The following is a 23152-nucleotide window of genomic DNA, read 5'->3' on the forward strand; positions in this document are numbered from 1 at the left end:
AGATAAATACCTAGAGAGTATGCTGAAAATGTCTTTATTTCTATTGGGGAATAGGAATGCTTTTGGAGTTGGGGTTGTTTTGATTTTGTGCTGGGCTTTTTTGTTTTGTCTTGTAGCCACATTTATTGGTGCTGTGCAAGCATGGTTTCTTTGCCTTTTAATGTATAGCTCATGCTCCAGAAATGGTGTATAATCAGTGGAATTCATCAAACCTTCTTTAGTTCTGTTTTCCTAGCTTCAGCAGCAAGTTATTAGTTTTAGCCTTTGCTCAGTCCACTCTGATGCCTTGATCTTCTTGTGTATTCATTCGAAGATTTCTCCATCCCTCTGCTTCACTTTTTTGTTTGTTTGTTTTGTTTGCCTGTACAGGAGCTAAAAAGTACTCTGGAAGCTCAAGAGAAGACAGTAGATATGATCACTCCTGCCTTCCTGTCTTCCTTCCATTAGTTTGCCCTAGATAAAAGCAATAGTAGTAGTTTCACAGGGAGAGGAGGCAAAAGGCTTCTGATCTTGTTTTTATGGACTCTGAATGGAGTCCCTCCTCTCAGACATACAACAGGTGGGACTTACCTGCTTTTGAGTGTTAAAGTAGTGTGGTATCTACTGTCTCAGCTTGGTGTTAGATACGTAGTTAATGGAGAGAACTAGACCTCTGGGTGTGGTGAAAAGACTAATAAGAGCACTTAGTTTCTTCTTTTCCTGTCTCCTCTGACAGATAAGTGTTAATACTCAGAAACTACTGATGCTTTTTTGATGTGACCCCGACAGTCCAGTACCTGCTAGGGATGTGGCAGCCATATTAGGTTTTCAAAGCAGGTGACTTTGATCATCAACTGTGAAGGACTACTACTGTAGTCTCTTCTCAAATGGGTATTTAATGAATGTGGGAATCTGGCAGCTGAACTGAGAGCATTTGATAATGTTCTGGAGGAACCGGAGTTCATGGTATCCTGCTGAGTTTCTGCCCTCTTCTGCAGCAAAATCAAGGTTTGTGTACAGCCTTCTGTATGGAACTAATCCTTTTGTAATCTGAATCTTGGACAGCGTAGTATTGCACTGGCAATTTGTAGCATTTGCCAGAATTGAATCAGGGTCTGCTGCATGTATGTGAATTGCTTCTACATTGTTTGTGCCTCTTGTGGCAGGACGCAGAACAAAAGTTTTCTTTAGGTCTAGCTTTGCAACAGAGGTCTAATTCCATCACTGCAATGGAAGGAACTGAAAAGATACTGATTCAGAGGGAGCACTGTGATAAATGTTCATTCCTTCCAATTGAAAAATACTTTTTTTTCCTCCCCAATGTGCTATGGGCATATGATCCCTAGAGCCTGAGTGGGCCTTGTTATCAATGTTACATTTGTTTTCCATTTCTTAGCACTATGGGGTAAAAGGTGAAAGAGAAAAACAGGGAAAAGAGGAGTAAATGTTCAGACAAGAGTTGAATCCCAGAGTGGGGAAAATAGATTAGTAGAGAGAACTGTCTGGAGGTAGGTCTCTGCTTCCTGAATTTCCTTTGGATTCAAGGTCCACCAGTGATAATACTGATATGTAACCCTGAAACATCCCACTTTTAATCTTTTCCCATCTGATGGCGTATACATTTAGAAGACCTAATGTGTTCAAGCCTGCTTTTGTGACCTGTGTTACGTTGAACCTTCTGGATCATGTTTTATTTATGTTTTCTTACCTTTTCCCCCCGCTGATACCTGTCTAATTGAATAAATGGCATGATTTATTTTTGGTGGAAAAAAAACCTTTTCACATCTAAGAAAATTTATTTTAATATTAAATGCCACCTTCTGGGTGAACTTTTTATGAAGTCTTAATGTCTTACTGTCTTATTTAAATAAGTTTACCTATCTTCTCAACTTAAACTTGAGCAAGAACAGTCAAATCAGTTCTTAGGTGTGTCATACTTCACTGCATAAGCAAATCCACTATCATTTAGAGACACTGTCTCTCGTGGATGGTCACCATTCCAAATGCAGCAATGTTTGTGTAGGTATCATTCCCACTGTGTTGTTAAAAACCCTGGCTTGTTTCTGTCATGTGTAAGACTGTTATAGGGAAGGTGGTTGTCCATAGAACATTCTTCACTGACCTTAGTTTGATGTAAAGTCCAGGAGATCACTGCTTAGATCCTTGTTCGACTAATGTATCTTCTCATTTTGTGTATGTTGAAGGGTGTATCTGTTGTCAGTATGTTACACTGACTTGTACTTGAACAAAAGTCTCAAGATTGGCATCACAATCTCTCTTTGGTGCTAGTTTTGAAGATTTGATGGTGGCAGAGAGGAAGCCATGAATATCCTTTTCTATGTGACTATTGTATAGGGTGACCGACTAGCCCAGACAGGTAAGATTGTTCAGAAGATTGAAGATGGTAGAGCATTTATTAAACAACTGCCTTTTTTTTTAAACCTTTTTAAAGACCTGCTGTGGTGACACTTGACATTTCTTTCAGTTTTTGCGCTAGGTATGCATGCAGTAGTAATCATTTGAAATAATTTGAAGATTACTTCCTTCACAAATATCTTGCTTTTTATTGCCATTTTTCTGTCAAAGTAACTTCTATTGTATAACTTAATTTATGCAATCCGTGCTGCATTTTTACTAACTCTGACTTCTTTCAGAGTTCTCCCTTTTTGCTTGTTTCTCTCCCTGTGTGAAATTGCTCTGCTTTCTTTTTGCAGGTGATTGAGATATGTGGTGATGACTTTCTTCCTCTTGGGTCATGAGAGAATTAGGGCTACAAAGAATGTTAGGCAGTGTTTGGTCTAATCTCCAGTTCAGAGACTGAATCAACTAGCTTGATGTGATTTGGGGCAGGTGTCTAACTTCACAAGTACAAGAGATGGCAAAAAGACAGAGCAGGTTGCTGTCTTTTACAGTGTTTTACCGTCAGGAAGTTTCTGTCAAATGATGACTTGAGTCTTCTGCAGTTTGAGTCTAATGCTTGTTTGGTCCTTGATGAACTAGGTTACTGCTGCCTCTTCTGTAGTGAACTGTAAGGCTTTGAAGAGTGCTGCTGTATTGTTTATCTGTTTCTTCTTAGGTAAATCCAGTCAGTTTCATTCATTCCTTTGTCACCGCCTGTTTTACTGTTGTGGTCATCTGGATTTCTGCTTGGTCCATCTACCCTTTTAGAAGATGCTCAGAAACTGATGTAATTTACCAGTGTTGAGTGGAGTGTGTTCTCTTACATGTGCTTTTCCTTCATCCTCTTTGGTCAAATTCTGGGTTGAGTTATAAGCACTGTAGGTATGATCTGGGAGTTTCTTATCAGCTTGGAAGTATAACTTTCATCAAGAAGAGTAAAAATCTAAAGATAATCTAGCATCTTGACCCTGAATTAAAATCTAGTCCCTTAGAAGACAGAATTACTTCATAGGGTTATTTTCTACCATGCAGAGTGTACAGGGCTGCTTTGTTCCCTGCAGCAGAGTAGATCTATAGCAAAGCGGTAGTATGCTGTATGGTTTGTTCTTTATGTTGCCTTAATGTGGTACTCCTCACTGAAGGAAACCCATTTCAGAATTCTTCCACTTAAAGCAAGAAACCTGAATCATTGTTCAATTGAAATCAAGTATTGCTGTATTACAGATACTGGGAAATAAAAGTTGATGATGTGTATAAAATTCTGAACCCCGTATATCATATGATGTCTTACTTTGCTTTCTTCTTGGCTTTGTGGATAAGAAGTGTTTCACTTTGAGTCTTCTAGTATTTCCATTTTCTGTTTGTTTTTTTTAAAGCATGCTTTTAGAGATCTATTTCCTTTGTGTGTTTCTGTGTATATAAGTGTGTATGTATGAAATAAAATGGATGCTGTCCACTAAAATGTCCTTTTTTTTGTCTGTTCTGCCTGCATTAAACATTGATTATCAAGTTGACAGGAGTTTTAATGAAGTATAATTCAATTCTAGAGATAACTTGCATATTAATGAAAGGGTCAAATTTGCAATATCGGTAATATATCTGTCCATTCTTCACGAGGTTGTTAAAGCAGAATACTGCTTAATTCTTCTGTGGAACTCTTGTGACAAAAATCAGTGCAGAACTTGTGAAAACTGAAATAATTGCATTTCTGATGTACTGTTCTGAAAGGGTTTTCTTTTCCTAATGCCGAATCTTAGGTGTCGCTTAGGTACAGCTTGTGTACCTCAGAAATGGTATTTAAAATCTTTAACAACTCAGCTGTTTGACATGAGAACAGTTATTATTTGCATACCTCCAGAAGTAGGGGGTTTTTCCCTTTATTTTTATTTTTTCCATTAACATGTTCAGGACTAGCTAAACTGTGCAATGAATTTCTGTTGGCTTTTGAAAGGATCTGAAGACTTGGACTGTTTCTCTGTGTTCTCACAGGTAGCAAGATATTGGAGGGTAATCTGTTACACAGCTTACTGAAACATTTCCAATAGATACGTAGCTAGAAACAGTCAATTCAAGAAACAGGATTCAGACTTTTTAGTAAGCTGTAGAGGGTCCAAGGCTTCCAGGTGCTGTGGTTTCTTGGGCATTCTCTCCTTTCTAGTATTTCTAATCTTTCATACATGGCTTTGGGAACTGCAAACTCTTGCTTGAGTTGATGTTTCTTTCATGGATATAGTGTAGCATGTGGGCAGATCCACAAATGAGGTGCTGATATTGGAAACCTATGCAGCTGCCAGTTTAAGGAAATAATTTTTTTAGCTGTTTTTCTTGAAATGAAAATCTTCCCTAACTTCTGACTTGCAGACAATTTTCAGTATCTTGAAATCTCACTCCAAAACTTTTAATCTGCTTTAAAATAGTTTTAAAACCCAAACAAAATGCTTTAAAATCTTCTAAAATGCTTTGAGTATTTAAGTATTAAAAGCACAAGTTGAAGTAACAAATGAGCACAACAAAAAGTTGTTAGAAGTGCTTGAAATCTAAATTAAAGTATTTCACAGCTAAGCAGAAGTATATTGTATATCATTACTGAGTCTGTAGAAAGAAACTGCTATGCTACCTCAGCAGATCAGTCTTCACTTAAAGAAAATGAATATATATTTGTATTGAAACACTATTTAGGATGAAATGTTAACCTAGCCTTTATTCAAAGTCGTCAGGAATATAAAAGTTGCACTGAAATCCTTAGTTATAAAAGGTGTAATATTTTAATGGAAGCACATCCAATGTTCAGAGAAAGTTGAATCTAAAACTTTGAAAAAGTCTTTGGTGGTGGGTTAGCTGTTTTTAATTTGAACATACTCATTTTACTTCAAAAAAAGTAGATGGAAAGCACTAGTAAAGAAGGCAAGACAAAAAAGAACCCTTAATAATCACTAATAGTTAAATAATGAGTAGTGGAGTAGAAGTGAAGGCAAAGGCCTTGCTGTAGGTTTAATATCAGGGTGGGAATGCTGTATGGATAATTTTATTAGGAACTTCTCTGTCCCTAGCAGTGTAGTTTCTGTTTTGTTGTTAGTTGAACAGTGAGGTCCCACTTCCCCGCCTTGGAGCTCAGAGTTTGTTGCTGGCCATTGACAGCAGGATGGCTGTTCTGAGGTGGACCCGCAGCTTTTTCTTTATTCTTAAGTCTTAAATGCTTTTCCTGTTTATATCCTGTCTCTGGTACAGTATTTAACCAGTAGTTGCACTGATGTCTGTAGGACTACTCAAGACAGTAAAATTACAAATAAAATATGTATGTGAAGCTTTTTCTTTATGCCAGTGATCCTCACATCTTCTTACCAGACTCTTCTGCAGTATTCCTACAGTTGATTCAGTGACTTATAGGTGAAAATTCATGACTACTCAGAGTTAAAAATGAATGCTAATTTCATATAATTTAAGATGGCATAAAGCTGTATTTGCAGTGCATTGCTTCAAGTATAAAAGCAGTGGGCCTTCTATTAGTAATTCATAACAAAAACTGTACTCCTAGTATATTATAATGCCATGCTAGCGTTATACTTCCATGTCATTACATTCTGCCTTGAAGTCTGCTGCTACTGTTGGGCTTCAGTGCACCATAATTAATCAACTCTCTGACACAACACCCCCTGTTTTTGGAAATTAAGCTAAATACAATCCTTGATGCCTAGTGCAGCGTAGTCTGCACTAGGGCATACTGCATTCTTTCTTCCATTTGAATTCATGCAAAGGTAAGCAGGTTGTTGTTTTATACATATGTATTACTGAGTAACTGCTTGGGGGCTGCAGTGTAAATCAAGGAGAGATTATTCACAAGTTTCACTTTCACTTTAACCATGGGAGAGACTTCAAATTCTCTTGAACTGAAACTGATGGATTTAAACTGGCTTTAGCCTACGGTGCTTAAGACAAAAGCCTGATTCTGGGAATGTATATTGACCCAGCTGGAGTGATAACAAAATCAAGAAAGAATGCTGTATATTTTGAAAAAAAAGTAACAAATAAAGCCAACCTATAAAAAAACCTATACCTGACTATAGGCTAAACCTGCAAAGGTGGTGTTACAGCTTACTAGAATGCTGTTTCTGGAAAGATCTTTAGAACTTAGACTTACTTGTGTATGATAAATTATAGTCAGAAAATACCTAACTTAAAGACTCAGGTTTTATTTTTTGTAATTAGTAGGATGTTCCTCATTTTGATGAATGTAGTTGCATGGGCATTGCTGTGACGAAGAGCAGCCACGGAGCAACTGTTAGGACACAGTATGCTTTTTGCTTCAAAAGCTGGAGGACATCTAATCATTGCTCATTCTAGTGAATAGCCATCCTTTCCTCCCGTGTGTGCGCTGTTTCGCAAGCAGAAAACTGACCTTATTCTAGAAGCTGAAGCAACTCTGTGGAGGCTCAGATAAATTGGATGCAGCTAAGCAGCTGATACTCTGACTGCGTGCCCCAAACCAAAAAGATATACTGAAGTTATGGTGAAGCAAGCCTTCAAGTTAGCAGGCTTGGAACAGAACTTCTTTTCCTTTTCCTGCACTGAGCATGCAAAGGGACCCGAAAGGGCTCCGTACCTAAAACGTAGCTGTACGTTAGAGCAAGGCAACTCCTTAAAAAGAGACAGTTTAGAACTGCTGGGGTGAGACAGGTTAGAGATGTGCCCTTGCTCGTGGGACGAGAGGAGGTGGGTCTCTTCTGCCAGTCCTGCCTTCCAGTCTAGCAGCTTTTGTTGTCTGTCTTGCACAAACCCAGGGACTGTGTCCGTGAAGGGCCCCCGTGCCCTTTCCCAGGCTCCCGCAGGCTGTGCGTCAACATTTCCTCATTGTCTGCACTGTTACTCATCCCTTTTGCTTATTATTGCCTAGAAAATATCTAAACTTGCTCTCAGTCACTCTTGGGAAGAAGCAGTCATTGCCTTGGTTCCTGAGGGTTTTTCCAGCCCAGAAGGTGTATGGTGAGCTAGTCAGAGTCTTTCCTGCTGTCCAGCCACAGTCTTCCTAAAGAACTACTATACACAATGACTTGTGAACAAACAAGTGTCTATCCTCTATTGTAGGTGAATTGGTATCTAACTTAATTGAAGGGTTGAACTCTGAAATCATTACTGTGCTTCACAGAAAACAATAATGTTATGTCTTGTTTCCTCTGTCTAATTTTGACAGGATGTGTGTATTTGTAATTGAAGATGTGAAAATGCAAGTAAGTAAAACAGGTCCAAATATTTGTTGGAAGAACAATAATAGAATTGCTGACACCAATAGAATTTAATGATCCACTGGTTGGTGATACCTAAATGAGCAAGAAAAAAGGGAAACCCTAATCCTTCCTGCATATTTCCCCAAGCCTGTGTTACAGTTTGGGAACTAATCCATCAATGCATGTTACCTATGCAAAGAAGGTGAAAACTCTGCTGTTCAGCTGATTATAATGGGACTGTCTTAAAAAGTATCACCTTGATTGTGCTGGTTACTTTGTACTTGAGTCTTTCAAACTGCAAATCTCAGTGATTGTGTGCCTAGCCGTGCTTTTAACGCTTTCTGGTTTGCTTGAACATAATTTATAGCGCTTGTATTATGCCTTCCCTCACAAATTTTGCAGGCGGTTGTACTGGTTATCGTCACAAAAGACATTTGCTGTCTTTCTAGACAAAAGCAGAATACTGACTGTTCATTACAAGTAAAACATGGATTTTTTTTTTTATTATTTTAATTTACCTGGACTCTTTAGAAATTAGTTATGGTGGGGAGTTCCCCCATTTGTGAAATGCTGTAAATACCAAAAAGTATGTCAAGTCAGGTCTGATCTTCCATCTGAATTACTTGCGCAAGAGTCTTAACATCTTAAACTTTCAAATATTTGTAGTTAAAGTTTTATAGGTATCTCCAGTAACTAGTTTAGCTTAATGCTATTGGTCATATCAGTCTTCTGGTTCGTATAGGGTGGCTCCAGAGAATTATCACTGTTGCCAACTAGGTCCGCAGCAAAGCATTGTTATTTTGCTGGATCCCTTTTATTTGCTTGCTGACTGTTTTATGTTTTATCCATACTGTGCTGGATAAAACTCTATTTTAAAAGTGAAAGTCCAAGGTAATCTCAGCTGCAGCTTTTCCAAATGGCATTGTGGTGATGAGCACTGCACTTTCCTACCAGGTAGCTAGTGAGCATCTTGAAGGCTAGTCCTAGGAGGGATGATGACCTTTGGCTGGTCTTTCCAGGTGCTGCTGAAATGTTTAAGTACTTAGTAGGTTTGAAGACCTTGTGACATGAAACATCAGCCAGCTGTTGCCATTCTTTTTTGTCCCTTTGTTTTCACTCCTTACCCTCTGTTACGTGTGCAGCATGTACTTTTTAAAAGCTCACTTTAGTAGAAAAGTCATACTGATAAAAGCTAGTATTTTGGGGTCTTATTTCGAGCTAATATCAAGTCTTTGGTATTTGATGATTTTTATTTACAGGATAAGAGATTTTTATTTATAGGAGAGAGGATGAGATTATGTGAAATTAGGAAGAATGTCAGAAAAAAGGAGTTAAGCTCTAGGAAGATAAAAGTATATAATATGTGTCTTGGGAGTGAGAAGGAAGTGAAGGTGGGTACTGAAAGAAATTATTTTTAAACTGTTTTTATTTCCACGAGTGGATTTTTTTTGTTTATTTTCTAGCACTGGGAAGTCTAAAATTTGATCTGCTGTAACAGACATCTGTGTTTTTTCCTTCCTTCTAACAGGTCGTGACAATGCATGTGAGAAGACTTCCTATATGTTTCTGCGGAAAGAACTTCCTGTGCGACTAGCTAACACAATGAGAGAAGTCAATTTGTTGCCTGATAACTTACTTAACCGGCCTTCAGTTGGGCTAGTACAGAGTTGGTAAGTTTAAAAATATTGGATTGAAAAATAAGTGTAAAACACTGTATTTGTTGCTTTACTTGCAACTCAGCTTGAATTGTCTTGAACTGAAGTCTGTTTTCTGCCTTGAATTGTTTATAATGCATGTTTCTTGTCAAATGAAGTTTCATTTTCTTCTGTCTCATATTAAGTAAATACTCTAATATGGATCTTGGAGATAAGAATTTGTTAGTCTTCTAAGTTAGTAAAAGCATACTGTTGTCTCCCAGATAATTAGAATTGGTCAATAACTTCTAAGAGCAAGCTTTTAAAATATTCCTTACTGTATTGCACACATGAGTTCTTGAAATAGCTGTTCTTTCACTGTATTCTTCCTTTGTCAAAAATATGGAAAGAAAATTTAAACCATCTGTTCTTTTTATTCCTATATCTTTAAAATCATAACCTGGTATTCAGTGGAAGTTACAGAACAGGTCAGAAATCTGGTGTTGTCCAGTAAGTAACATTCTCCATTGTAATAACTAGTGTAAATCCGAAGTGCTTCAAAGTCCTGTCATCTTTTCCACATTAATTATTTCTAGCCTACTTACATGTTTAGTGAGATTTGGAGATTACTGCCTTGTATGTATTAAGCTCTAAAAAATTTTTGTTCGTGGGGTATTTATTGTCTCTCTATCTGCAAATACTTGACACAAAGAATTGATGTAAAAATATCTTTGCAGTATACAACAGACTTCCCTTTGTGAGTAACAGCTTGTCTAACTAAACAGCGACTAACGTTGTAGGCTTCTGTTAAGTTCAGTCATAGCCCTTGAGCCAAGAAAATTCCACGTTGACTGTACACTGACTGCTGGGTTTGGTCTCATATTTGTCAAGCTTCAGATTTGGAAAATATAAATTAGGGTATGTGATGCTGCGTACTTTGGTTTAAATATGTTTGTTTCTGAAAGGTAACACTAGCTGTCTTGATGACCATTTCAAACATAGTGATTAAGTGCTTCAAATAAATGTAAATGCCGTGGAGCCACCCAGTAACAATCACTTTGTGGTTAAGTGGCAGCTTGTAAGGTTTAAAGGCTTGTATCATGTCTGATGTTACTGGAAGCTGTTATGCCAAATACGAAAGAGTGGATAATATGCAAGCCTTTTAGGCTTTTCTAATCTAGATGACTCGTGAAGCTGTCTTTAGTGAAAAGTAGACAGATAGGTGAATGAAGCAGCTCTACATAATTCTTTTAGTCCAAATACATGTTCTGTGGCATATGCTTCTGCCCTGCAAATACAGAGTTGAGCAACATCTGGATCACTTCTGGCAAAGGAACTGAATGGGTGTTTAGAGTGGATGCCCACTTCAGAATTTTTTCTTAGAGGTTTGAGGACTCATGGGATGACTTTTATGACTGCAATAGATACTACTGATTTGAGAGGGGAAAAAAAAAAATCACTCTCAAGTGTCTTAGAATATATAGTGACTGTAAGACACTTGTCCGAGTCATGTATTTTATATGATCATGTGATTTGCACTATCACACCTATAGACTGATAGCTTTCTGTTAAATGTGCCAAAATATCAGACTGTACTGTGATGAAGTTCACGTGGACATCCAACCCAGAGATGGAAGTGTGAAATCAAAACGTTTGTTGTAGTGTTCTTCTAACTTTGATTCTCAGTTAACTAACAGGTTTTGTGGCAAGGAATATCTTCACTGCGATTACGCAAGAATATTTTTGTGATCTTAAGTCAGAAGTAACAAAAGTAACTGTAGCATGTTGTTTTTCTGATTATAGATACGGACTTTGAAAAGTTTATTTCTTATATTTCTGTTTAGAGGTTTTTATTGCTTGTTTAAACATTTACCTGTAGATCATAAGTCCTAGTGATACACTGGTGCTAAACCTTGGGCAAAATTTACTGTATCAGTAAAAGACCAAAACAGAACAGTTTTATTAACTTCAGTGGGAATGACCTTGAGTATTACGCAGCTATGCTGATAGCAGGTTTTGAAGCATAGTTATAAATCTGAAGTTTAGGCATATCTAGAAAGAGATTCCTGAATTTTATGCAGTAGAATAAATATAAATTTAGCTATTCAGCTGTTTTGTGAACTTGTAAAATGAAGAAACCTCTTCTTGATGCACTTGTTTGATACTTCAAGAAGGAATTTTTTTCAGATCAGATTTCATGCTCCTTTATTTTTACTATGCCATAGGTTGAGGAAACTTGACAATTTATTAACATGCAAACAAAAAATCTGACATACATTTGCCACAAGTGAGCAAAGATGTAATTCAATGCATTATTCACCTTAATCTGTTTATTTGCTAATTGTCAGTAATTTATGTAGCCACCAGCATATTTGATTTAATTACGCTACCACTGTGCACTAGAAGCCTATGTTTTTATGTGCTTTTGGTGAGACTCCAGATTAGCTGGAGCTTTAAAATTTGAGTTCCCAGTCTATTCCTTAATGTCAGCATGCCAAAAAATACAAAAAAGCTCCTAATCTTTAAAGTAGGTTTTATTAAACTTTTAAATTAGATTAAGGTGGCTCTGTAAACAGCTGGAACTTAGGTTTGGTGGAGTAAGAAAACAAATTAACCCTGCCTACTGTATAGCATGGATCCTTTCCCGTCAGCCCTCTGTCCAGCCAGGCAGTGATGTTCTGTATTGCACAAATTTCCTAGTCCCTTAAGGTCCCTGGGAAAGCAACCTCATCTTGTCACTACTGAGAATATGCTCCCTGCTGCAGGCAAGCGCTGTTCTCTTCTCGGTTCTCTAATCCATCTTTATGGTCATGCTGTAGGCATTTTGCTTGCCATACCACGCTCCTTGACTGCACCGTACTGCCTAACAGATTTTACAACTGATTGCTTGATTGCTCTCAGGAAAGGTGCATTTTTTTTTCCTCCTTCTTTTCTGTGTTCCTTAGTCTGATGCGTGCAGCAATGAGGATAGGCAAGACAGCTGTCCTTCCTTTGTGCTATTCAGCTGTGCTTTTCTGAATAGAGCTGGCATTACCCACAAAGTCAACTATGAACAAAAAAAGTGTTGCATTTCAGTCTGTGCAGGTAAAACATTACCTCTGTCCCAGTTCGAGTTTGTAAGTTAGTTTATGTGTATGTTTTGCATGGTGTAGCAAGGGAAGGAATAAATTGAATCAAAATAACAACACAGTTAATATGTTCTAGCTGTGAACTCCAATGATTCCAAATAACAGACAGATCAACAGCCAGCATGCTAGGGATCAGCAACTTATTTTCAGTTTTTCAAAATTAATGGGCAACTTCCTAGTTCCAAAGAAGTGGGCCTTTTTTAGGCCAGCTTTAAGAGGGCATTCTAGCTAAAGTGCACTGCAGGTAGGATATTGAACACATGGCAGAATTACATAATAAAGGATACCATTAATTTGATGTGATGAGGGAAAATGGTTACAATAAAACCTTGTAATGGATGAGGTCAGAGCTTGTAAAGTATCTAAAGTGAGTGTGAGGTTTGCACAATATGCTACTCAGTCATAGCTAAAATTCACATTTTGATTAACCCTCACCAAATTTGTCATCTTTAGTGCTTTTGTCTGGAAAAGGCTATAAATTTCCATTTATCTCCTTGGAAAGAGCCATTAGAGAAATCAGTACAGTTTGGGGATTAATAATTGTTTTTTGTCTATTTTTTGCGTTCAGACTATGCTAACAAGATTGTGTTACCATGGAGATATGTTTTATCTTTTCAGTGCTTTAGTGTTAGTGAGATTCTAAGGGAAAATCTTAGTGAAATACACCTAGGGAAAAAGCAAATCTTAGTGAAATACACCTAGGGAAAAAGCAAAGGTATTTTGCATGAATTAAAAAAGAAAAGAAAATCTGGAGTTGACATTATGGGCATTTACAGTGATTTCATGTGTGAAATGTGCCATTCCAGAATTATTACATTTGACAGACTAACACGAATTCAATCTACCTGGCAGTAATTAACAAAAGAACAAGGCTAAAGGGTGCTTGAAACCAAAGAGTTTGCCCAACGAATTGTACTCTATTGTGACAAAAAAGTAAACACAGGAAAGACAACAGATTTGAAGGGCATAGGCTTTGATTTCTGCTTTTGATGACTCACCAAAGATAGCAAAATATAATTGACATTCTCTTTTTTTCATCTGTGGGGGTTTTTTTTGTAGATTTGTGTCCTGTACAGTTGTATTCATTTACTAATAGAATAGCAAGTCATCTGTTATTCTGGTACTTTTCTCCTTTATTCTAGCTGGCTGGTAATTGTGTGTGAAGTGTGTTTGAAACACCACAAGGTCTTGCGTTTCAGTGCTTGATAAATCCTGTAGTTACCACCATCATTTATCCATATCTGCACTCACAGTTCAAATGAAAAGAAAATTCAAGGAAATAGATTAATTTTATGAAAGGGGAATGACCTTTTTTACACACAGAGCTATTACAGGAGTGAGCTGCATTGCTGGCTGCTCACTTGTTAGGCAGATTGTGGTGGTGGTGAAGACAATGTTGTGAATTATTTATTACAGCTAACCAGAGTTATAAATTTCCTTTTAAACAAGCTTTTACTTTATTTCTTTAATTTTGAACTGTTTGGGAGGGAGCAGGGGGGGATGAATTTTGTGTAAAAGCTGGAAATTACAACTGGATAAAAGAAAAATGTACAGCATTTGCATCTCTGAGTTTATTTAGAGACTTGGGATAATATACAGGGTATTACAACATCCCAGGTTGGGTGACGTATAGTGGTAGGCATTGGGCAGTGTGTTAGGTTTGTTTGATGTAAGATTACTTTTTTCTAGCTTTATTTAGTCAAGGGATTGGAAGAAGTAGTAAAAGTGAGGGAAGAAATTTGAGTAGTAGAACTCTAGTAGAACTGTTGATCCTTCAGCACAGGAGTAGCAATGTTTGATTATTCCAGAGTATGAATCTCAATACAGCATAGCAGTAATGGTAGACAGCAAATCAAATCCACACAGCACAAAAATCAGGTATCGGCTGCCTTCAGTACCAGAAATACTCATTGCTGTTTTAGCCTCAGCATCAGCAGAGGGTTGCTGATGTTTGTTTCAGATTTCTGGTAGGAGGTCTGTAGTAAAAAGCACCTGCTGTGTTGCTTCTGAAGTGTGGTGGTTGTCCTGGATCTTCAGAAACAGGAGTTGCATAATATTATATGATGACAAGTGGGGGTGAGCAGCTTTCTAATAACCTCTTCTGACTGACTTTGCCACAAGAGAAGCTGTCGCTTCTTTCATGACACAGATTTACTGAAGCATCTTTCATATGGGAAGAAGCCGAGAATCTCCTTAGAGATATTCAGCAAGCTGTCTGGACTGTTCAGCCTGAAGAAAAGGCTTGGGTGGGCGGGGGTACAACATGAGGAGATGTGGGAGTGTGTGAAGGTGCGTACTCTTCTGGAGTACTGTGGTGGGACCAGCTTGGTGTGGTCTTGTTAGCATGGCTTTTGGGGAGTGTTCCCTGGAGCTTTATTTTGGAAGGAATTTTGGATCGCTCTGAGGAATGTGGGAGCAGACTAACATCTGTACAAAGTGGATGACCAGGAAATCAAGATCCAGGGATGAACGAAGTTACATGAAATTACAGACCTGCTTGATTTATATAGCAGTTTTCCTGAATTGTGGACTGTAGGGTCATAACCAATACTTTTAAACTCAACATATTTGCTTGCTTTCTGTTTGTTGCAGAATCCCACTTTATTTTAGCCTTTGCAGAGAACTGTGTACTATGCTTCCATTGTTTCAGATGAGGTTGTAGTCTTAAGATTAAAAAAAAATTCAAAAGTAATCTAGGTTTAAGTATTTTAACTCCTCCTTTATCATTTTTGCTTATTTCAGGTACATGCAGAGTTTCCTTGAGCTTTTAGAATATGAAAATAAAAGTCCGGAGGATCCGCATGTTCTGGATGAGTGAGTAATTTGTTCTCTTGTGATGGTTCATTTTAAAATCATCTGTCTCAAAAAACCAAGTGTTTTTGTACTATAGGGTAACAGTGATCTTATTTGTAAGGTAGAATTTGTGCAGCAAAGGCCAAAATTGTAAGCTGGAGCAGAATACAGGTATCCAAGTGCTTTTGAACAATATATTCTGCATTTATACAGTCTGATAGTTTAAGAAATGGCATGAAATGCTTCCTCCAAGGCTATATCGAGAAGACAACATGCCTGTGAGAATATACTTGTGTATCAAACACTTGTGATTAAAATGTCATTTTAGTATACATTGAGCTTAGTACTGTGTTGTATATAATGTGTATTAATTTATTAATTTACTAATTTATTAAATAATTAATACTTTGAATATTTTGAAAACTTTCACTGTGTCAGTCATTGTTTTTATCTAAAGCTTTTTTAATGGACTTCAATTATTGGTGTTCACCTACCTCATCGAATATTATGTTTTGAAAAGAAAGGAAAGCTTAGCCAAAGTTCTTTATCAACAAAATCATATTAACGTTGACATTACAATGTTTCCTTGAAATCTGTATGCATGAAACAGGAAAAAAAACCCCACATGTGAGAACAACAGGTTTGACACGTGTCAGACTTAAAACCAAACCAAAACACCCCCCAGCACTAAGGTCTGTGGTTATCCTGTACTGTATAGCAGTCAATTTTGTTTCAGGAGATTCCTTCTTGCAGGTTTTTTGTTCCATTGATTGGTTTTCTTAGGGTAGCTTGTCTTTTAAACTTGAATTTCTTTTTAAGCTCTGGAAATCTTGCCCGAGCAAGTATTGCTTTATAGGAAGTGTTTCATAAAACATCTTGCAGTCCAACAAATGCTCTGTTTGTGCAAGATGTGGCCTGTGCAAAAATGGTGTTTTGTCTTCAGTTAGTTTCAGATACATTAACTGCTATGTTAGGTTAAATAAGGGTTTTATTAGGTAATGCCTTCTAGATGTTATGCTCTTTTGGTTTTGAGCATGTTATCTGAGGTCTTTACACTTTATTTTTTAAGTATCAAGCAGTACGTGGCAGGAGAAACTGAAGTGCATGACTACCAAATTCCCTGTGTGGCAGAACTGTAGAAGAAGCCGTAAGGGTTACTGAGTGAGTGAATTGTAGTGCTATTGAAAGTAACTATTTTCTCAGTGCGAGTCCTAAGCTGGAATGCTGTATTCAGTTCTGGGTACTACCTATTAAGAAATTAAAACACACGCGGACAGTATTGATGTGAAAGGAAAGAATTAGAGACTTGGATAGTTCTACCTCTGAATAATGTTGAAGGCGTTTGTTTAGACTGGCAAAAAAGAGATTGAAGTGTGAGACGCTGGAAGTCTGAGTGTGCCAAAAAAAAAGTCACTGTAATAAAGGATGGTTGGTTCCTTTAAGTGAAGAAGTGGAGAATTTAAAAATGGCTGATTTTTTTATTGAAGTTGAGACTGTACACATGGCAAAAAGTACAAATTCTAATATTAGTGAGAACAGACTGAAAAAGACCATTTCAGAAGGCTGTACAGCATCCCATTTTAAAAGCTTTTAAGAATAGATTAGATAGCTTTCCATGTTGTTGTAGGCATGCTTATTCTGTAGTGGATAAATTAGATGAGCTTTTGGACTACCTCTAGCTGTTACATTTTGTGATTCTGTATTTACAGCCTGTTTGCTGCTGGGACAAGAATTTCTGTTTGTGACTAGTTTAGCAGTAAGTTTTCCTACTGCTTGACTTATAAGAACATCTTGAGTGGGATTAAGTTACCAAAACTTAGGTGACTTGCCTTTTGAGATGGTGTGAGCTGTCCTAGACATCTAAGCAAGCCTGGCAAGTGTTAACACAGGTCCTATTAAGCCTATAATGTCGGGGATGTGCAGGTGGAGACAAGGTGGTTGTGTAGTTTCTGGTACCATCTTAGATGTTCTGTATTTAGGTAACTGAATTTCAGCTTTTTATGAACTTCAGAGGTTCATGGTAGATCACTATATATATTTTTTAAAAGATTGATGAACAGTTCTCTTGGAGTTCTGTTTTTAGAGTCTGTTCATAATTATCAAATGAATTATCTGATTCTGCCATATATCTAACACACATTCTTGATATTGTTTCATGACAATTGGAAATATTTTTTGAGATGCTCTATATTAGTAGGATATACCAGATATTTGATGATGAACCAAATATTTACTCATTCAGTATAACTGTTAAAAAATCTTTGAAATCTTGTAATTATTGTATTATATGTAATTAAGTACATATAATAAGGATGTTAGGAATTTTTTTTGCTACCTGCTAAGGTGAAGTCCAGCTAAGGACTTTGACAGTAAGAGTCATCTTTTATACTGAGTTCAGCCTGTGAAAAGAGATGAAAGATGTGTTATATGATTAAAGAGCAAATGTATTCTTCTTGACAGTATTGGATAGGCTACCTAAGATGAGAAGGTCAGATTTACTTTCCTGCACTTTGCATGTCCTCTGTTCTTGGCTTTCTGAAGGCTATGCCATTTAACTGGATATTGAGCTGTAATTAGCTATTATTTTAATATTCTTTGCAAACTATGTCTTTCAAAAATACTCTTTAACTATATCATATTTGTCTTCTAGTAGCCCACAGATAAATCTAACAAACTTCTCAATCCCTGTACCAGTATTCCATGTTGCTGCTGTCTAGTCCTATCCTACTTTTATGCATTGTGGTCAGAGGAGAAATATTGGGAACTCTAGTAGTTAGTGAACTACTTTTCAGTGGGAAGAAATCCCATATCTGAGTTCATTTATGTTTACATGAGTTTTCTATTCTTCTGTAATTGCATGTATAATTTAATATAGAATTTGAGCCATTATCTGGGACACTGTGGGTAGTGCCTTTAGGGATGCATGAATAGGAATACTACTTTTCTTCAACCATATTGGTTTGCTCAGAGAGGGACATGTGGAAGTTCCCTCTATAAGGTATGCCCAGTCCTTTGAACGAGAGCACTTCTTGTCCTAGAAGTATCTGTGGTGTATCTCTTTGAGTACCTTGCATGTAGTAGCATATGAAGAGGGGTTGGAGCATGCTTCATCTCGGTTTCTCTCAGCTGTCCTGTGCATTGAGCGTGCTGTAGAAGCATGCATATTAATATTACATATTATATACTTGGTCTTACAGAAGACCCAGTCTTGCATCCTTTGGTCATTGTAGTGCCCATCCTTATTAGTGCCCTGTGTGGTATCAGGTGACTTACATGTTTCATGATGGCCCCCATCTCTTCTTCCTTTAGCTTAATTAGTATCACAAAATGTGAGACTTGCCTGGATGGAGGACTACATCTGCCCCAGTACCACCCCACCAGCTTTTGTTTGGAGCTGAATGTGGTGTCCACCTCAAGCACCCAAAAACCATGAAATCTTACAGAGCAGCTGATTTTTGGAAATTGAATGACTGCCTTGGTGGTCTTTTTGTCAGCTGAGGCAGACTTCAGTTTCTGTTATGGCTAATCAGGGCAACTAGTACATGAGAGAAGGGGAGCTAAACTGATCTTTTAAAGAGGTTCAGTATCCACAGGTGTGCTGTATCACTGTTGGCAGTAGTTCTTCAATTAATGCTTTTTAAAATGTTGGAATGATTTGATCAGTTGAACATAAAACTGTCCCCTGACTATTTGTGTTGTATCTCTGCTTGTCTGGGGAGCCTGCTCTGGTATTCTCAGAATTTGGGCTCTCTTTCCGAGTAAACCATTTTATGTATCAGTGTTACAGGATTATAGATGTTATCGACGTACTAGCACAGCTGTCTATGAAGCCATGCAGTGAAGTGAATTGGGAAATAGATCTAGTGAAAAAATAGCCCACTTTCAGCCCTGTGATCCCTAAATTGTTACACTGCATGGCCTACAAAGACAGCAGTGCCAACACAATAGAGAGGGTGGGTGGTTGGGACTAAGTGCGGAGACTAAACTAAAGCTGATGTTTTTCAGAATGGGCCAGTTTATCTCTGCTCTTAGTGTATGAATTTGAGGACTGATGTATGTTCATGAGTGTTACCTTCTTAGGAATGTTGGACAAAATCCTTTAAAGGGATTTTTTGTCTCAGCATTTCCATGATGAAGAGGTTCAGAGTTGCTTCAGTTTCTTTATTATGTTCTGTTGGTTAGTAGACCTTATGAAGACTTAATACAACGTCGCCACATTACTGTCACTGTCAGTAGTATAGGCATACGCCAAAAGGTCAGGTTACTTTTGCATTTTTGATAACACAAATATCTTTCCTCAAGCTGCAGAGTGGTCAGGTGGAAGTCTTTCCACAGCTCTGTCAAACAGTATGATAGCAGGAGCGTTAAGATAAGGTGTCCACGCTTAGTAGAAGGTGTAAGCTGGCAGAAGTGTTGGAAATTTCCCATGGTGTCAATATGCATCCGGATAAACACACAGAGGCAGAAGTTGTTTTTCAAAGATTGAAGGGTTTGTAAAATGTGCTGTTCATGTGTACTTTCAAAGAACACTTATTCCACCTGCTATACCTGTGAGTTTCTTTGGTGATTTTTCTTTGTGGTGCTCCTGTGGGAGGGTATGTGGGGGAATGTCCTGGAACTGAGAGCAACTGCAGTAGTAAGTTGCTGTGTCTAGAGATAACATGCACACAAGAAGCTTGGTGAACAAGAACTTCTTTCTGCAGATTAAAATAGTGATTGTTAGCAATTTGAAATAAGTAAATATTGGAGTAGATTTTATTAAGAAGGTGCCACTTTGTTGTTTGCAAGTAATGTGAAATGCTGCTTCAGTTAGTTTTGCACTTCAAAAGCAGCTACACATTCTAGTAGAGAAATCTTTCAGAGTGTGAACTTGCACCTGGTGATTCTTAGCTACCAGCTAGCACCTCTTTAAAAAAGAGCAGCCAATCAAAAAACCCCCACTGCATGTCTGTTCCATTTAAAAGGATTTTTTAGGTTCAGTCTACTCATCACTTTCTTGTCTTTAATCTTTCAGATAGTATTATCCATAAAAGAGACATAGTGAAAACACCCTTTGTCTCTATATTTACCTTCTTATGACTTCTTTTCTTGCACTGTGATGATAGATCAAAGCAGAATAATATATGCAGTCATTAGGGAGTTAAATAACTTGTGACATTCAGTAATTGCTTTGCATAAGCCTATAGGCTTAATTTATTTAACAGCAATGGTAACACCTTAAATAGTCTTTTGTTAATACACAGAAGCTTGCTTGACTAAAATAGTTTCATATTAATAATTTTTATCATCTGTCAAACCAACTGTGTTGTCCAAAAAGTGAATTCATTATTGGCTCGTTGCACACCAGGTAATCATACACTCAGGAGAGACATTATTTCATATTTGTGCAAAGATGGGTGCTAGGTGGTAATTCCACAACGCTAGCACACCCTGCAGTTAAGCAAGCAAGCAATTTATACAGTTTTAGATTCACCTACTTAGTTTCCAAAGTCCTTCCCCCAAGTCGTTATTGGTAGTTGCTTATCTGCCACCATTTCTACTGGGCTAAGGTTTTTTCTGCTTTGAGTTAGAAGTGCAGTGTTCTTTTATTCTACAGTGCATGCTCAAGGAGCATGTGGGGGGTAAGTTGTTTAGGTCTTTAATTGAGTCGGTGGTCACCATCTCCCCTGCTGCCTTTACTTTTCTCCTAGTTCATGTTTCTTTGGTAATCAGCCGGTGCCTTCTGGAGCAGGATGTTTCCTTTTGATCAGTCTTTAGTTCCTTTTTCAAGGGTATAGTTGGCAAAGCCTGCATCATTCATACAAAGTAAGGGGGCCTACAGAGTGAAACTATTGAGTAATGGTCCTCCTTAAAGGACAATGCATCGTGCTTAACCCTAAATTAAGCAGTATCACCACAGTTAGGCCATAACTCAGACATATGACTACAACTGCATTATTTATTCATTGTGGTTTTGAAAATATGATACACTGAATTTTGAAAAAACAATCATTGGTAAATAAAATTTTCAGAGCTATTCTGGAGTATTTCCTGCCTGCCCCCCAACTAATCCTATAAGCATTTTAAAAATTCCTTGATACAGTCTCCCACAGTTAGAGTACAGTAAAAGCTTTGTGTCTTTCAGGGGTGTGTGGGGTGGTAAGGAATGAGTGGTAAGATTAAGGAAATGTGTTTTGATTTCTGCCCTGCTGCTTTGAAATGTGCCTATACATTTTATGTGTTTGGTCCTTTAAAAGTATCTGCTTGACTCAGTTATCTTTGAAGATGGAGCGGGAGGTTTGTCCTATCACTGCAGTAATGAAGAATTCCTTTATTGTGTGTATTTGCACACTAAGCTTCAGCTATGATTTGCTGGTCTGTAGCAGATAAACCTCCTAGCCCTTTGTTTGCCCTTTGGCATGCTCTGTGCATTTAAGCACTTTGGTAGTGGGACATCAGTGAACAGTTTGCCCTTGTGGAGCACGTAGGCATCATGTATATATTGTGGATAGTGGAGGTATTTAAAAACAAATAGCAAAGCTGTCAGCAAATAGCAGTTAGTAGAGAGTGTTGTCAGTTACCTTTCAGATGTGATTGTAAGCGTTGCTTCTCAGCTCTGTTTTTAGCTAGTGTCTCGTTGCTCTGAAACAGAGAAGCAGCATGAGTATAGCCAGGCACTAGTCTTGTCTCAAACTAACATCAGATCTCAGTGGCTACAGCTCACACAGAATCAAGACTTAATAAACATAAAAAGAGTCTACAAACCTTTTAAGCATTAAAATATTTTAAGCTGTCCAGTCAGCAAGGTTGGTAAGTAAGAGAACAGTCATTCTGTACTGTGATAATATTTAGATAGGGGAATTAGGCAGCTAAAACTTCCCCTTTTCTATGCAACAAAATAGTGTTGAAAGACTACTGAACTGTTAACACACAGGCAAAAAACTGGTGGTTAGACTGAGGATGATGAAAAAAAACCTACTAAAAATGAATCCTACATTCCTTTGGAGCTGGCAGTGTAGAATGGGAGAAATAATTTTAGAACTGTATCACTTGTTAAGAATGGTATTTGTGTACTATCAAATGATTGTCTTGGCTAAGTGGTTATGAAAAGGAAGGAAGCATCTGCTTTAAATGTGGTGACTAATTGGTAGTCTTTTTTACTTTTGGTGGTCTTAATGTTCTTTCCCCTGCTTGTTGCAGGGGGATTGGAGTAGATGACCTTTAAAAGTCCGTTCCAACCCAAACTATTCTAGAATTCCTTCCTTAGCTGGTATATATTCTACTTTTGATAAAAATCATTAATACATTTCTTTTCAGTGTTCATTATAAACCTACTGAGAATGTTTTGCTGTTGATGTTGTTTTAAAAAGGATCTGTAGAATTGCAGATATAACTGAACAAGTCTCCCAGCTGTGCTTTCTTTTGAAAGCTGCATTTCACTGTGCTTTTTTTTAAACAAGATCATGTAATCATTGTGGTGTTAGTATTCATTTAATATTAGAGAATGTAGCAGAGTTGAGTAGTACTAATTTTCCATGGCTAGGCTTTAGAAAGTTATTAATAATTAATATTTCAAGTATGTATTTCAAGTTTGCATGTCGGGGAAAAAAACAATGATGAGCACTTTGAAGATCATAGGTGTTGAATTGCCTTGGCAGGAGAAGCAGAATTCCTCCAAGCTGTTTCAAAGTTAAGTGCTTGTTAACAGGTGCTTGTTAAAAGCAATGGAAGTGATATCCTAAAACTTCTGAGCTAGCACAGAGAAGAGCCTGTCAGAGCACCTTTGTATGCGCTCTGCCATCCAGCGGTGTAAAAGGAAACTGAACAGAAGTCACACTGATGATAATTACCTATTCTGATAATCAAACTTCCCAGAATAGATACCAGGTAAACGAAATGCATTCAAAAGTTACACTGCACAGGTTGAGGTGTTGGGAAGAAGGTATGAAGTGTAAAAACTCTCAGGAAATTATGAAGGGCAGTCAAGTTGTTTTTCCTGAGTTTCCTTTCCAATCTC

General features: G+C 37.6%; 1 protein-coding gene across 1 annotated transcript in view; it reads left to right on the plus strand.

The window, feature by feature from the left end:
* PDK3 (pyruvate dehydrogenase kinase, isozyme 3) overlaps positions 1-23152 on the plus strand; it is a 55168-nt gene that overhangs the window by 12963 nt on the left and 19053 nt on the right. Inside the window, exons 2-3 of the mRNA XM_010571302.1 lie at positions 9130-9271; positions 15106-15177. Of these exons, the coding sequence (XP_010569604.1) occupies positions 9130-9271; positions 15106-15177 (214 nt within the window). The remainder of the gene's footprint in view (positions 1-9129; positions 9272-15105; positions 15178-23152) is intronic.

The sequence above is a fragment of the Haliaeetus leucocephalus genome, unplaced genomic scaffold (genome assembly GCF_000737465.1).
Source record: "Haliaeetus leucocephalus isolate CR32 unplaced genomic scaffold, Haliaeetus_leucocephalus-4.0 Scaffold317, whole genome shotgun sequence".
Taxonomy (NCBI): Eukaryota; Metazoa; Chordata; class Aves; order Accipitriformes; family Accipitridae; genus Haliaeetus; species Haliaeetus leucocephalus.